Raw genomic sequence first — 16,487 nt, forward strand, 5'->3', positions numbered from 1 at the left:
GCAAAAGCCTAGCCAGTCATGAACAGAAAACAAATTCAGAAGGGATGACTCAATGCTCACCCAAGTAGAAAACACCAGGATTAAAGTTGTGTTTTGCTGGTATTTTGGACTAACGTTCTGCTCCCTGCAACCTGTCTCTCAGAACAAAATCACCTGGGATTACTGGAGCAACTCTCCAGATCACACTGCCTTCAGCTAGTTGGATGGCAATGTGTTAACCTCAAGCCAGTCACTGATTGTCTCTGACACCTATCCTCCTCTCCTGAGTTTCCTGGACAGCCTTTTTGGGCTGTTCATACATTGTGTAGGTTTTATTATCAATAAGCCCCCCTGTTAAGAAACATTCATCTTGAAGTCTGCCTTTTAGAGTGGCTGAAATTGAAAAAGTGGATGCAGGCGACTTCTGTGTTTCAGCCCTTCGATTAGAAGGAGTTAGCAAAGTTGGAGATTTTCCCCTCCCCTAAAAAAAAACCGGATTGCAAACTATCCGCTCTGAAGTCAGCAGCAGGATGCAAACCACGGATTCCTTTAACGTCACCCCCGAGATGCTGAACCAGTTGCTGGATTTTTATAACCTCTCCAGGCAGCAGTTCATCCAGATATACAGGCTGCAGCCCCTCGTCTACATCCCCGAGATGCCCCTGGCCGCCAAGGCAACTTTCGCGGCGGTTTACTGTGCCATCTTCCTGCTCGCCTTCTTCGGGAACATTTTGGTGCTGTGTGTGCTCAGGCGGGGAAAGCGGTCTCGAACCGTCACCAGCGTCTTCGTCGGCTCGCTGGCGATCAGCGACCTCCTCATCACCTTCCTGTGCATCCCATTCTCCCTGCTCCAGAATATCTCCTCGCAATGGATTGGGGGTGAGTCCAGCTCACAACACTCACAAACACACACACACACACACGATTTGACTGCAGGTCATGTTCAGAAACTAACAAGGAAACGGAATCCCTTACAGTCAAGGATCTGGGCCCAAAACTTGGGTTTTTAATATTTATCTATTCAGAGATATTACATCCTTCCAATTACTCTCTTCAACATTTCCTGCAGTGCACCTTCATTGCAAATTTCATTTATTGAGCTCGTTAATGTCTCAAGCATCCCCAAAGGCTAAATTTAAAAAGTTCCAGAATGGAATTTTATCCTGCTGGAGGTCTGGAATGAAAAACATCTTTTCTTCATTCATTTATGGGATGTGGGTGTCGCTGGCGAGGCCGAGCGTTTATTGCCCATCTCTAATTGCCACCTTGAGAAGGTGACGCTGAGCCACCTGCTCGAACCGCAGCAGTCCCTGAGGCGTAGGTACACCCACCATGCTGTTAGGGAGGGAGTTCCAGGATGGTTCACCCAGCGACAGCGAAGGAACGGCCGATATATTTCCAAGTCAGGGTGGTGGGTTACTTGGTGGGGTTCCCAGGTATCTGCTACCGCTGTCCTTCCAGCTGGTAGATGTTGTGGGTTTGGAAGGTGCTGTCTAAGGAGCCTTGGTGAGTTCCTGCTGTGCATCTTGTAGATGGTACACACGGCTGCCACTGTGCGTCAGTGGTGGAGGGTTTGAATGTTTGTGGATGGGGCACCAGTCAAGTGGGCTGCTTTCTCCTGGATGGTGCCGAGTTTCCTGTGTGTTGGAGCTGTACTCATCCAGGCAAGTGGAGAGAGAAACTGAGTTAACACTTCGAGTCCAATACAGACGCATAATCTGCATCTTGTTCTCATGTTTAGGGCAGCACAGTAGCACAGTGGATAGCACTGTTGCCTCACAGCGCCAGGGTCCCGGGTTCGATTCCCGACTTGGGTCACTGTCTGTGCGGAGTCTCAACGTTCTCCCCGTGTCTGCGTGGGTTTCCTCCGGGTGCTCCGGTTTCCTCCCAGAAGTCACGAAAGATGTGCTTGTTAGGTAATTTGGACATTCTGAATTCTCCCTCGGTGTACCTGAACAGGCGCCGGAGTGTGGCAACTAGGAGCTATATAAATTTTTTTTTTAGAGTACCCAGTTAATTTTTTCCAATTAAGGGGCAATTTAGCATGTTCAATCCACCGACCCTGCACATCTTTGGGTTGTGGGGGCGAAACCCATACAAACACGGGGAGAATGTGCAAACTCAACACGGACAGTGACCCAGAGCCGGGATCGAACCTGGGACATCGGCGCCATGAGGCAGCAGTGCTAACCACTGCCGAGGGGATTTTAACAGTAACTTCATTGCAGTGTTAATGTAAGCATACTTGTGACAATACTAAAGATTAAGATCGGTACAACTAGAAACAGAATGGGTGGAATTTTCCGCCGGTGGGATTTTCCACTCCTGTCGAAACCAATGGACATTTGAACGGCTCGACGCATTTTCCAGCCCCACCCTCTCCGTGACATGCCATAACATTCACCCCAAAATGTTTGTTCACTTCAATTACTGTTGACAACATTTTAATCTAGAACAGCCTAAACAAACCCCTCTGTTCAAGAGCTTACTGTGTGTACATTTTAATAAGTAGTTGTGAAGATAACTTCGCCAAGCCAGTTCACATCCCAAAGTCTTGAATCCAACTTTCTTCCCTTTTTTAAGTATGTACAGGGAAGTGGTTCAAGACGATACACTGGAGACTTCCAGTAACAGCAAAAGGGCTTGATTAACTATAGGTAAAGGTGACTATGTGCAGGCAAAGAGCAACGGTGACTAGGTCGTAACTCTCTGGCTCTGCGTTCCACACTGCCCGACTCCCAGAGCCCCGCACTTTCTCGCCATTGGTCAGGGTTTGCACGCTCCTGCGTGATTGGCCCCAAGCGGGTCATGTGGACCGCAAGGGCTCACCCTTAAAGGGGCCATGCTGCACAAAGCATGGGTCCTCAGACCCACTTCACGTGAATGCACCCTATCTCATTCTTCAGGTCCACCCATTGCGGTTGAACAAAGTAAAGACCTCACAGCCATACCATATCGAGCTGTTACTCTATTATTGCTCACCTAATCTTTTGTGAGGGCCACAAAGAATCCAGCACGAGTTTTAAGGATACAAAGTAATAACATTTATTTACAATAACATATATATATATAAAACAGCAGCAGCAACTTCCCTTGCTGCACACTCCTTCCTGCCGGTTCCAAACTGCTTTATTTATACATGGAGTTTACTAATGGTTTCTCCGCCCCCCTCATTGGGGAAGCTCATACTCCCACAGGTTTGTGGGATTGTCATTAGTCCCCAGCCAATGGTAAGCAGGCATGTTATAACATAATCACTGTCTGATGTAAAGCATATTTTGACATGCGCGTTCCTGTTAACCTTCTGTTGTGAGAAAAGCCGATATTTCTAAAATGTTCCTGACCAGCAGCATCTGATTGCTGCACAGGGAACAATTGCAACATTTGCTGACAGCACAAAACTTGGAAGCATTGTAAACTGTGAGGAGGGCAGTGGAGAACTCCAGAGGGATGTAGACGAGTTGATGAAATGTAGCAGACAAAGGCATCTTGACAAACATACGGATAGGATGGGTATAGAGCCACAAGGAAGTGCTGAGGGTTTTGGTAAAGGCTGGTGTCATGACCGGTACAGGCTTGGAGGACCGAAGAGCCTGTTCCTGTGCTGTATTGTTCTTTAGCAGATGCATTAACGGCGTTCAAAGTTAAATGCAGAAAAGTGTGAGGTGATTCATTTTGGTAAGAAGAACAGAGAGAGACGCTATAAAACAAAGTGGGTACAGGAACAGAGGGACCTGGGTGTAAATGGGCAGAAGTCATTGAAAGTGGCAGGACAGATGAAGAGAGGATTAATAAAGTGTACGTTATCCTAAGCTGTATTAGTAGAGGCAGAGACTGCAAGAGCAAGAAGGTAATATTGAACTTGTGTAAGAGACTAGTTCAGTCTCAGCTCCAGTACTGTGTACAGTTTGGGTGGTGCATTTTAGGAAGATTGGGAACATATTCGAGAGAGTGCAGAAGAGATTTACGAGAATGATTCCAGGGATGAGAAACCTCAGTTCTGATGTACCTCAGTTCCCGTGCCAGCCTCCCCGAACAAATGCCGGAATGTGGCGACTAGGGGCTTTTCACCGTAACTTCATTTGAAGCCTACTTGTGACATTAAGCGATTTTCATTTCATTTCGTTGTCATGTAATATTGGAGAAGTTGGGACTGGTAATCTTGGAGAAAAGAAGGCTGAGATGGGATTTGATGGAGGTGTTTGAAAACATGAGGGGTGTGGACAGAGTAGAGAGGGAAAAACTGTCCTCCCTCATGAAAGAATCAAGAATAGAGGACACAGACTTAAAGTAATTGAGAAAAATCTTTTACACGCAGTGAGTGATTTGGGCATGAAATGCGCTGCCTGAGAGTGTGGTGGAGACAGATTTGTTTGAGGCATTCATAGAACATAGAACATTACAGCGCAGTACAGGCCCTTCGGCCCTCGATGTTGCGCCGACCTCATTCAAGAGGGAATGAGATGATTATTTGAAAAGATCCATCAGCGCGAAATGCTCTTAAAGAGATGCGGTGCCAACACAATGGGCCGAATAGGCCTCCTTCTGTGCTTTCACAGTCTGTGAAGAAGAGGTTTTGAGAATATGACAGGGAAAAGATAGGCTTATTCAAGAACTTGGTGAATCAAATCCTTTACCTATTATAGTTTTGCATTTTAGTTTGGAAATAAAACCAATGTTAAAACATCCCAATAGAAGCAGCATCAACTCACAAAACCCTGCACAGGATCAACGCCAAACAAGATTTGTCACAAAAGGAGAGGTGATCTGATCCATTGTGAAAGAGCTTCTTTTTAATGAGGGTTTCAAAGTTGGACAGGCAGTGGGGTCTTGAGAAGGAACCCAACATGGCTCAAGACAAACTACAACACTATGAATTACAATTATAGTGAATGACAAAGCCAAGATACCCAAATCCTAGCAGCTAGTTACCTCAGGGACCCGGGTTCGATTCTGGCCTTGGGTGACTGTGTGGAGTTTGCAACGTTCTCCCTGTGTCTGCGTGGGTTTCCTCCGGGTGCTCCAGTTTTCTACCACAACCCAGGTTAGGTGAATTGGCCGTGATAAATTGTCCCTTAGTGGTGCCACGCGGCGGAACAGAGGATCTGGAGAATTCCGGCCAATATTTGTCGCGGCCTGTCTCTCATCCTCCATGCAAAACCAATCCAAACCCTTACTGTGCACCAAGTCCCACTCACCTAACACCCTGGTGTTTTCGGACCTACACCAGCTCCTCGTCCCCCAATGCCTCCAAAACTCTCAGCCTTGTGTTTAAAGCTTTTTACAATCGCCCCTATATCTATCTCCGTAGCTTCCCCCAGCACCGCAACCTTTGCTTTGTTCCTCGGACTCGACCCATTTAGGAACACAGGGACAGGAAGAGGCCATTCAGACCCTTAAGATTGATCCATTATTCAATCAGATCATGATTGGTCTGTCCCTCAACTCGATTTGCTGGCCTGAGCTCCATATCCGCAAGTGAATTTTGTGTTTCCACCCCTCCCTTTACACCACCACTCACTAGAGGTACAATGTAGTGTTACCTGCGTGGTCGATAACGCGTGTTACTCAATCCTTGGCTGATGGTGAGGTCCTCTGAATCTTGTTGAAGAAGACTCGAATCGTCCAGTAACAACAAAGGTTTATTGAGTAACTATAACTATTAATGCGTGAGTTCTTTACCTTAACATGGGAACTAGGAATTGGATAACAAGATTTAACAATTGTAACTAAATGTAACTCCACTAACTATCGATGTGATTCTGATGTTTCCCTGTTCACAGCGCACCCGAGAGAGAGACAGAGACCCCGTGTGGCTGCCCTTTAGACCCCTGTTGGTCCAGCCCTCTGGTGATCATGTGGTGCTGCTATCTACCCATTAACCCCTTGTGTGCATGCACCTACAGAGATCACCACAGTACATTCAGCCATTCAAACTTCATCTCTTGAGTTCCCTTCCTAAACTATTCCCACTCTCCATTTCCACCTCCTCCTGAAGACCAAAAAACCCCTGTTAATTAGCAAAGACCTTGGTCCTCCTGCTTCATTGCCTGGCATCTATTTATTATCTGATGATGTCTTTGTGTCGTGGACACATGACTAAGTGTTCATGATTGCCTTTTGAGTTTGACTTGTCAAGGTCAAGGACAGAGTGGACAATCAGAGAGTCATAGAGATTTACAGCACAGCAAGCGGCCCATTGGCCCATCGCGTCTGCGTCGGCCATCAAGCACCTATCCCACTCTAAACTCATTTTCCAGCCCTTGGTGCGTAGCCTGGTACGTGTTTCAAATGTTCATATAAATGCTTCTTAAATGTTGTGAGGGTTCCCGCCTCTATCACCCTTTCAGGCAGCGAGTTCCAGATCCCCACCACCTCTGGGTGAAAATATGTTTCCTCAAATTCCCTCTAGGTCCGCTGTCTTAAATCTACGCCCCCTGGTTATTGACCCTCCGCTAAGGGGAGCAATAAGCAGAATTGTAACATCACTCGACCTTCTTGTAGGTGGACGGCTGTTGCCCGGGAACAAACTGATTTGACGTATGAAATATCAAAAGGCTTCCATGAAAATGCCAATGTCTTATTTCACTTCAATTTAATACTTTGACGACAAGGCAAAGTTCAGCCAGTCAATAGTGCTCTATACCAGAGCGACCCTGTCAAATCTCCTTCTTGTCATCTGCCTCCATTCCTGGTTTTGTTAAACTGAGATTTGACATACACTAACCCTTCTGGTGTTGAAAGACGACAAGATATCTCCTTGGAAAATGGGGTGTGAATTGGGGATTCACTTATTAGTGTTTCCTGATAGCTGGAGAGCCACATTGAATGAAACTATTCAACGGCACAGATGCAGTGGGAACAGAATGCCTTTCCTTCCTGCCGCTCTTGGGATTTGAGTGTCACTGGCCAGACCAGCATAATAAATGAGCCCATCCCTAATGGTCCTTCAAAAGGTGATGGTGAACTGCCTTCTTCAACAACGCACCCACCACCACCGTGCTTGGGGAGTTTGATACAACTGGGTGACTTGCTGGGGCCAATTCAAAGGGACTGCTGAGAATCAATGTCGTTGCTTGTTCTACATTTAGCTGCTATTGTATAAAGAGTCAAAGGTTCTGCTCCTTTTCCACAAACACCTTTAATTTACTTCAACAGACTCTGCACAAAAGTCTAACATCACATCACCTGACAAAAAGGCCACCTTTACATATCAGTGTCAATTATTGGATACTTAACATAAATGAGACAACTAATTGGAATGTCTCTTAACCCATTACTTAACAGTCTCCCCTTCCTTGGAGAAAAAAATAATTAGGTGAAAACAAAATTACAAGAAACGCAAAAACACACACGCAATTTCCCCCCTTCTTTTTTTCATTTTTGCAAGCAGTCACAGAAACAGGCGCCCTTCATTAACAATATCCAAAAGTTTCTGTGAGCTAGCCCCTCTTTTTGTAAAACAGTCTGACAATTGATAGCTACTGTCAACCCATTTAATTTTTGCTATTTCCCCTCTGTCCAACATCTGCTTCAAACCTGCGATGTCTATCCTTAACATTTTTTCATTGACACTTTTTGTAGAGTGCACATTTTCCCACAGGTATTTATTGTCAATGTGACATTCAATAGGTATATTACCCAAATACCCTGATCCCCAAATTTCTGTCAATATCTGAGATACATAAAAGGCCATATCCACCGCCTCTACAAGGCTTAACTTCTCAGCAGCCAAAGTGCTTTTGACCACTCTCCTTATTTTCTTTGTTTCCCACACAAGAGGGCAACATTTACCTTTGTTCCCCAAAAGGAAAATTATAAAACCTCCTGCGCTTGAAATCCCATCACATAAATTAGCGTAGGACACATCACTATAAACTATGAGTTTCAAGTGCCTAAGGTCACCTAAAACCGGGAACTTCAAAACACACTCCTGCATTTTTAGTTTGGCCAACGCTTTATTTGCTCTTATTATGTCTTCCACTTTGGGATCATTCATTTTTGTACTCAACTCTAAGACATCAAAACTCACGTCCGGTCTAGGCTGTCTACCTAACCAGTTCAGTTGCCCAATTAAACTTCGCAGTTGCTCTTTTTCTATCTTTGAAACCATTGCGTCTTTTTGTGAAACTTGGCCACGACTAATTGCTATTGGGCTTATGCTTTCCAAATAAGATTGCTGACGTAAAGTTGCCCCTAACTTAGTCTGTCCAATTTCCAGTCCAATATATTTAAATGCACGGGAAGCCTGATTACTAACCCTGAATTCTTTCCTCAAATCAGAGATTACAATAGCTTCAAAATCACTAGTCCTTTATAGTGCCAGTAAAACATTGCCGGATCTGCTTTCAACTGGCAACAGCTTAACTTTAACAAAACCGACCTTACCGAAAGTACCAGACCCGACGCATCATTCAATCCATATACACATTTGTTCAACTTCCAGAGTACCCCTTCTGTGTTAGCTGTATCTCTGAAGCATTAGTCCGGGTCTTTGGAATACTAACACAGTGGCAAGATCACTTTCAACAAAGAACAAAGAGCAATACAGCACAGGAACAGGCCCTTCAGCCCTCCAAGCCTGCTCCGATCACGTGTCCTATCTAGACAAATCGCCTGTATCCTTCTATATCCTGTCTGTTTATGTGCCTATCCAGATAAGTATTAAAGGTGCCCCAACCACCTCACTTGGCAGTGCATTCCAGGCCACCACCACCCTCTGTGTAAAAAACTTCCCCCGCACATCTCCACTGAACCTTTCCCCTCTCACCTTGAACTTGCGCCCCCCGTGTAATTATCAATTCCCCCCTGGGAAAAAGCCTCCAACTGTTCACCCTATCTATACCCATAATGATTTTATAAACTTCTATCAGCTTTGCTAACATCCCTAATCATGCAGTGGGGTGAAATTGACAATGGTGCAACTACCTAAAGAAAACCTGGGAGTGGAATGTCCTATGGGGGCGTCATTGCAAAAGTTGCATCTGAAATTATTTCCATTCATGTGCCAACTCTGCAAATATTTGCTCACTCCCAATTTTCCGGCTGAGCTCATTGGCGTATGTCGGGACGTTAACAATTCACATATGGAGGGTTCCGCTGGCGGCGATGAGTGAGTGAGCCGCACATTCGGGGGCTCTCACTCCGTCGGGATTTGAGGACCTGGTTCCCCGGTTTTGCGGGACTGTGGAGCGCTGGAAAGGTGGCCACAGAGGTGCTGAGGAACGGGCAGAGCTGCATGGAACTGCGGGAGAGCAGAACGCAGCGAAAACGGGAGAGGAAGGGACAAAGGCAAAGGTGCAGGGGAAGCTAACCCGGGAGCAAAGATGGTGGACCTGCGGACCCCGGCGATCCAGCAGGCGCTGGAAAACATGCTGCAGGTGATTAAAAGCAGTTTTGAGTTGTTGAAGTGGGATAACCTGGACCCACTTCAGAAGGCAGTGGATCAGTTGAACCAGGGACTGGATGCCCAGGACGAAAACGTTAAGGAGCTGGGCGAGGCGGTGGAGGAGCAGGCGGACGCGCAGACGATTGCTGCGCTAGAAGTCGGTGGATTGAAGGAGACACAGAGGAGACTGCTGGACAGAGTGGAGGAGCTGGAAAATAGAGCCCGCAGACAAAATCTGAGGATCATCGGCCTCCCGGAGGGGGCGGAGGGAGCAGGTGCCACAGCGTTTGTGGCAGACCTGTTGATGCAGCTGATGGGGGCTGAAGCCTTTCTGCGACCGCCGGAGCTGGAGGGGGCACACAGAGTACAGGCAAGGCAGATGCGCCCGTCCGATGGTGATTAGGTTCCACAGGTTTGTGGAGAAGGAGCGGGTGCTGCAGTGGGCTAAGAGCAGCACGTGAAATAACAGTGTTCTTCGTATTCGCCAGGACCTAAGCCAGGAGGTGGCCAGGCGTCGAGCAGCCTTTAAACAAGTTAAGGAGGTGTTGTTCAAAAAGCACGTGAAGTTTGGTCTGCTCCTCCCGGCTCGTCTTTGGGTCACGCATCAGGGCCAACACCACTGCTTCTCCGAGCCCGAAGAAGCAATGGACTTTGTGAGGGGTCAGGGGCTGGTCCCGAAAAAAGGACCCACGGACGCAAGCTAGGGTCCGAGAGTTACCATTTGGGGGGATGCCTACTGTGCCTGGACTGTCGGTCAACTGTTTACTGCTTTAAAGGGGCCATGTGTTGTATTTTTTGGGCAGCTTTTGCCTACGAGGGGTGCGGGTGTGTGTGTGGGGGGGGGGAGGGGGGTCCCCCTCTCCTATGTTCTTTTCCTTTTTTGTTGGTTTTCTTGTTTTTCTGCTGTGGTGGGTGCCTTTTATCATGTTCTCTGAGTGCGCTGGAGCCTTCATTGTAACATAAGAGTGGCCGGTCAGCAATGGGGATTAAAGTTACGGTTAAATGATATAGTGTAGATTTATTTGTTCTCAAGGGCAGCACGGTAGCATTGTGGATAGCACAATTGCTTCACAGCTCCAGGGTCCCAGGTTCGATTCCGGCTTGGGTCACTGACTGTGCGGAGTCTGCACGTCCTCCCCGTGTCTGCGTGGGTTTCCTCCGGGTGCTCCGGTTTCCTCCCACAATCCAAAGATGTGCAGGTTAGGTGAATTGGCCAATGATAAATTGCCCTTAATGTCCAAATTGACCTTGGTGTTGGGTGAAGGTGTTGAGTTTGGGTAGGGTGCTCTTTCCAAGAGCCGGTGCAGACTCAAAGGGCCGAATGGCCTCCTTCTGCACTGTAAATTCAATGATAATCTATGATTAATCTAGGACAAAGGTTCGGCACAACATCGTGGGCCGAAGGGCCTGTTCTGTGCTGTATTTTCTATGTTCTATGTTCTATGTTCTATGTTTAAAGATGTTGGTTGAGGGTTTTTGTTTTTTGTCTCTGGTTTTTATGCTTGGTATTGGGTGGGTGATGTATGGGTACGCGGTTACTGTCTTGTTATTGTATCAATGCTCAGAAAGGGATGTGGGTTAACACTTACCTGTGTAACAGCTGGGACTGTATTGAACCTGGAGCAGCCTCGCGGCGCTGTTTGATGTTTACATCTTGTTTGATCTTTCCCATCATAGTGAGACAGCTCCAGTGGGTCGGAGTGGGGGATGGTGTGCTGGGGAGGGGGGAGATGAGGTCGGGGAAACAGTGGGAGCGAGACAAGTGGGCGCCGGAGGGATGAGTCACCGGGCTAGCAGATTGGCCAGTCAAGGGAGTCAGATGGGGGGGGGGGAGAATACAGCCAGTAGATGGCAGGGTTGGGGCTATCGGGAGAGGTTGCTGGGGGGGGCGTGGAGGGGGGGAAGTTATTCTGCTGACCTGGGAGGGGTCTGCAGTAGGTAATGGAGAGGAGGTCGGGGTGGAAGCGGCCAAGATGCGAGCCAAGAGCGGCGTGGCGCGTGGGCCGGGGGCCGGCCCAAGAAAGGTTACGGCTGACCGGTGGGGTGGGGGGTTGTGCCCCCCAACCAGGCTGATCACCTGGAATGTCAGGGGACTAAATGGGCCAGTTAAAAGGGCACGCGTGTTCGTGCACTTGCGGGCTCTGAAGGCGGACGTAATTATGCTGCAGGAGACACATTTGAAAGTGTCGGACCAGACTAGGCTAAGGAAGGGCTGGATCAGCCAGGTCTTCCACTCGGGCTTGGATTCTAAGTCCAGGGGGGTAGCAATTATGATCAGTAATCGGGTTCAATTTGAGGCAGAGGGCGTAACTGCAGACGGCGGGGGCAGATTCCTTATGGTAAGGGGCAAGCTGGAGGGGAGGAGAGTGGTGCTGGTGAACATGTGCGCTCCGAATTGGGACGACGCTGACTTTATTAAAAGAGTGCTGGGGAAAATCCCAGAACTAGACTCCCTTAAGTTGATGATGGGGGGGGGACTTTAATACGGTCCTCGACCCGGGTCTAGACCGGTCATGTCCCAGAACGGGCAGACTCCCAGCAATGGCAAGGGAGCTGAAAGGGTTCATGGAGCAAATGGGGGCAGTGGACCCATGGACAGCCAGACAGCCGACGGGAAGAAGCTACTCGTTCTACTCGCAGGTTCATAAAGTATACTCGAGGATTGATTTCTTTATCTTGAGCATGGACTGTGTGGGGGAGGTAAAGAATACGGAATACTCGGCAATCGCTATCTCGGACCATGCCCCGCATTGGGTGGACCTGCAGGTCGGTGGGGCGAACTACCAACACCCGCAATGGAGTTTAGACGTAGGACTGTTGTCGGAGGAGGGGATATGTGAGAGACTTCGGAAGTGTCTGCAAAATTACCTGCAGGTTAACAATACAGGGGGAGGTTTCAGCAGCGACCCTGTGGGAGGCACTGAAGGCAGTAGTGAGGGGGGAGCTGATCTCAATTCGGGCTCACAGGGAAAGGACGGACGGAGCAGAAATGGATAGACTGGTTAAGGAGATTCACCAGATAGACGAGGAGCATGCGGGGTCCCCGGGGGCGGACCTACTCAGGGAGAGACGGAGACTGCAGGCGGAACTGGGAGTGCTATCCACGAGTAGAGCCGTGTAACAACTTAGGAAGGCAAGAGGAGTGGTGTACAAGCACGGGGAGAAGGCCAGCAGATTGCTCGCGCAGCAACTCAGGAAGAGGGAGGTGGCCAGGGAAATAAGTAGGGTGGTAGACGGGACGGGGAACAGAGTGGAGGACCCGGCGGGACTTTTATAGAAAGCTCTACACTTCAGAACCCCCGGAGGAGTGGGAGGAGATGAAACGATTCCTGGACGGACTAACCTTCCCAAAAGTAGGCGGGGGACTAGTGGACGGGCTGGGGGCCCCGATTAGAGCGGAGGAGGTACTGGGGGGCCTAAATGCCATGCAGTCGGGGAAAGCCCCGGGGCCGGATGGATACCCAGTAGAGTTTTACAAGAAGTTCTCGGAGATAGTGGGACCGGTCCTGACTAGGGTTTATAATGAGGCGAGGGACAGAGGGACCCTGCCGCCGCCGATGTCGCAGGCCACCATTCCGCTGATTGAAGCGGAACAAGGACCCGGAATCCTGTGGGTCATACAGGCCGATCTCCCTGATCAATGTAGATGCCAAGCTCCTGGCGATTAGAATTGAGGACTGGAGTTGATTGGGGATGACCAGACAGGGTTTGTGAAAGGCAGGCAGCTGAAAGCTAACTTGAGAAGATTGCTTAATGTGATCATGATGCCCCCGACGGCCAAGGAGGTGGAGGCAGTGGTGGCAATGGAGGCTGTGAAGGCCTTCGACCGGGTGGAGTGGGGCTATTTGTGGGAGGCACTCAGACGGTTCGGGTTCGGGGAGGGACTGGTTAATTGGGTCAGACTATTGTACCAGACTCCAAAAGCTAGCGTAAGGACGAACAGGATAATGTCAGATTATTTCAGGCTACATCACGGGACCAGGCAGGGATGCCCACTCTCCCCGTTGCTGTTCACGCTGGCCATAGAACCGTTAGCGATTGCGCTGAGAGCTGCAAAGGGGTGGAAGGGAATGATTAGGGGTGTGGGTGTGGAGCACAGGGTCTTCTCTATGCGGATGACCTGCTCCTGTACGTGTCGGACCCACTGGCTGGGATGGAAAATATACTGGAAACATTGAGGAAGTTCGGCCGCAATGGAGGTTAGACGTAGGATTGCTGTCGGAGGAAGGGATATGTGAGAGGCTGCGGAAGTGTATGCAAAATTAGCTGCAGGCTAACGATATGGCTAAGAGTGAGATGTTTGTGGTGCAGGCAAGGGGCCAGGAGAATAGACTGAAGGAGCTGCCATTTAGGCTGGTGGAGGAAAGTTTCCGGTACTTGGGGATACAGGTGGCACGAGACTGGGGCAGGTTACATAAGTTCAATTTGACTAGAGTGGTGGAACAAATGAAGGGGGAGTTTTGGAGATGGGATGCACTCCCGCTGTCACTTGCGGGAGGGTGCAGACTGTAAAGATGACAATCCTCCCTAGATTTCTGTTCATCTTCCAGTGCCTCCCGATCTTTATCCCACGGTCCTTCTTCAAAAGGACCGGCAAAATCATCGTGAGCTTTGTCTGGGCGGGAAAATCCCCGCGGGTGAGGAAGGCGATGCTTGAAAGGAGCCGCAGCGAGGGGGGACTGTCATTGCCGAATCTGATCAACTACTACTGGGCGGCTAACATAGCCATGATAAGGAAGTGGATGGTGGGTACGGGGTCTATCTGGGAGCGGGTGGAGACGGCTTCGTGCAGGGGCACCAGTTTGGCAGCCCTGGTCACGGCTTCCCTACCTCTTGCGCCGGCCAGGTACTCCACCAGCCCGGTAGTGGGGGCGACCCTGCGGATTTGGGGCCCGTGGAGAAAGCATGCAGGGGAGGAGGGGGCGTCGGTCTTGGCTCTAATTTGTGATAACCATCGATTCGCCCCCGGGTACATGGATGGAGGGTGTCGAACATGGCGGCGGGTGGGTGTTCCTGGAGGGGAACTTTGCGAGTTTGAGGGAGTTGGAGGAGAAAGCTGGGCTTGAAAGGGGAAATGACTTAGGTACTTACAGGTGCGGGACTTTGCATGCAGACAGGTCCCATCCTTCCCACGCCTCCCGCCAATAGGGATTCAGGACAGAATAGTCTCTGGAGGAGAAGGAGGAGAGGGTAGAGTCTCGGATATTTACAAGGTGCTCATCAAGGGGGAAGAGTCCCAGACGAGGGAACTGAACTCAAATGGGAGGAGGAACTCGGCGGGGAGATGGAGGACGGGGTATGGGCGGAAGCCCTGGGTAGGGTAAACCCAACCACAACATGTGCCAGGCTCGGCCTGATTCAGTTTAAGGTCGTTCACCGGGCCCACATGACGGTGGCTCGGATGAGCAAATTCTTTGGGGTAGAAGACAAGTGCGCTAGATGTGCGGGAGGACCAGCAAACCGCGTCCACATGTTTTGGGCATGCCCTAAGCTTAGTGGGTACTGGGAGGGATTTGCGGGGGTCATGTCCCAGGTGCTGAAAACAAGGGTGGTGATGAGTCCAGAGGTGGCAATTTCCGGGATTTCGGAAGACCCGGGAGTCCAGGGGGAGAAAGAGGCCGATGTTCTGGCCTTTGCTTCCCTGATAGCCCGGCGGCGAATGCTGCTGACGTGGAGGGACTCAAAGCCCCCAAAGATCGGACTATGGCTTTCGGACATAGTCAAGTTTTATGGAAAAAAATCAAGTTCGCCTTGAGGGGATCTGTATTGGGGTTCGCCCAAAGGTGGCAACCATTCATCGACTTCTTTGCGGGAGAGTGAACGTCAGCAGCGGGGGGGGGGGGTGGAGATTAGGGAAGAGTAGAAGGGATAAACAGGCAGGGAGTGTATGTGGGAGAGGAGCGGGCATGTACATTATGGTTGGGTTGAAATGTTGGTTTTCTGTTGATGTTTGCATATTTCTGTAATCTGTAACTGTTTACAATGCCAAAAAGTACCTCAATAAAATAGTTTGTTAAAAAAAAACAATTCACATATGAAAGGGAAAGATTCAAAACTATCCAAGTCCTTCTCATGCATATACGCCTGCAGAGGCTGCAGGTGCGAGCACTATGGAACTCAGATATGTTTGGGTGGACTGCTTCTGCCCAATTCTGTCGTGGTCGAACGTGCCAGGGGGCTTGTAGAGGCGTGCCACCAATTCCACAGATTCACTACCCTCTGAGAGAATAAATTCCTCCTCGCTGAGAGGCTGAGGGGGTTTTGAAGCCTTCTGATTGTCATGCCAGCCCCTCGTGGGCTGGGGTAGACCAGGGAGCTGGGGGCCGGCAGAGGAGAGACGGAAGCTGCCTTCAAAGTCAGGAGGAAGAAGAAGATGATAAAGTGAAGGAGGAAGGGAGGAGGAGGAGAGTGGACTGTTAATGGCTAATCAATCTCTGGTTCCCCCGAAAATATCCCACAACACCGCTGCACCTTATTTCTCCACCTCCTACCCTTCTGGCACTGACCGTCACAGCCAAACTCCCGAAATAAAAGACACCAAGGAAAAGTGGAGTTGGGGATTATCACATTGGATCGGTCACAATCTCATCGAATGGTGGAGCAGACGCGATGGGCCGAATGGCCTCCTTCTGCTCCTACATCTCAGGGACTTATAACTTTAACGGCCAATAGCCTCACAGTTCCGGGCCTTGCAGGCCTCGCTTTAGACTGCACCACCTCGTTTTGGGCAGCAACACTCTGGGCTGGCTGAGGGGCAACTGCAAGGGCGCCGTCGGATTGGCAGCGGTGACAGTCCGATTGCTCTAATCCAGCGGGTAGCCAGCTGGTTTGCATTCCACAGAGGCCGGGGGTGAGGGAAGAGGGGGAGGGTTGGGAAGGAAGAGGCCATGTGGTCCAATCCAATCCGGAGCTGGTATTGTGTGCCGTTTGGCAGGATGATGGGGACTTGGGATTTGAGAAGGTTCACGCCGCAAGAGTGTACCGTCACCTCGGGCATTCTGGGTAGCCTCAAAGGGACTCAGATGATTGCTCCCTGCCAGCTGTCTGCCACTCCCTGAGGCTAAGGGCAGCTTGACCTGCAAGAGGGTTGGGGAGCATCTCAGTGAGCGTTTTGCAAGGT

At 49.6% G+C, this 16,487-nt stretch overlaps 1 protein-coding gene across 1 annotated transcript in view; it reads left to right on the top strand.

Annotated features, from left to right (window-relative positions):
- The first annotated feature begins 509 nt into the window (after window positions 1-509).
- LOC140403438 (pyroglutamylated RF-amide peptide receptor-like) overlaps window positions 510-16,487 on the top strand; it is a 38,217-nt gene continuing 22,239 nt past the window's right edge. The window contains exon 1 of the mRNA XM_072491351.1: window positions 510-858. Within this exon, the coding sequence (XP_072347452.1) occupies window positions 510-858 (349 nt within the window). The remainder of the gene's footprint in view (window positions 859-16,487) is intronic.

This window comes from Scyliorhinus torazame, chromosome 28 (genome assembly GCF_047496885.1).
Source record: "Scyliorhinus torazame isolate Kashiwa2021f chromosome 28, sScyTor2.1, whole genome shotgun sequence".
NCBI lineage: Eukaryota > Metazoa > Chordata > Chondrichthyes > Carcharhiniformes > Scyliorhinidae > Scyliorhinus > Scyliorhinus torazame.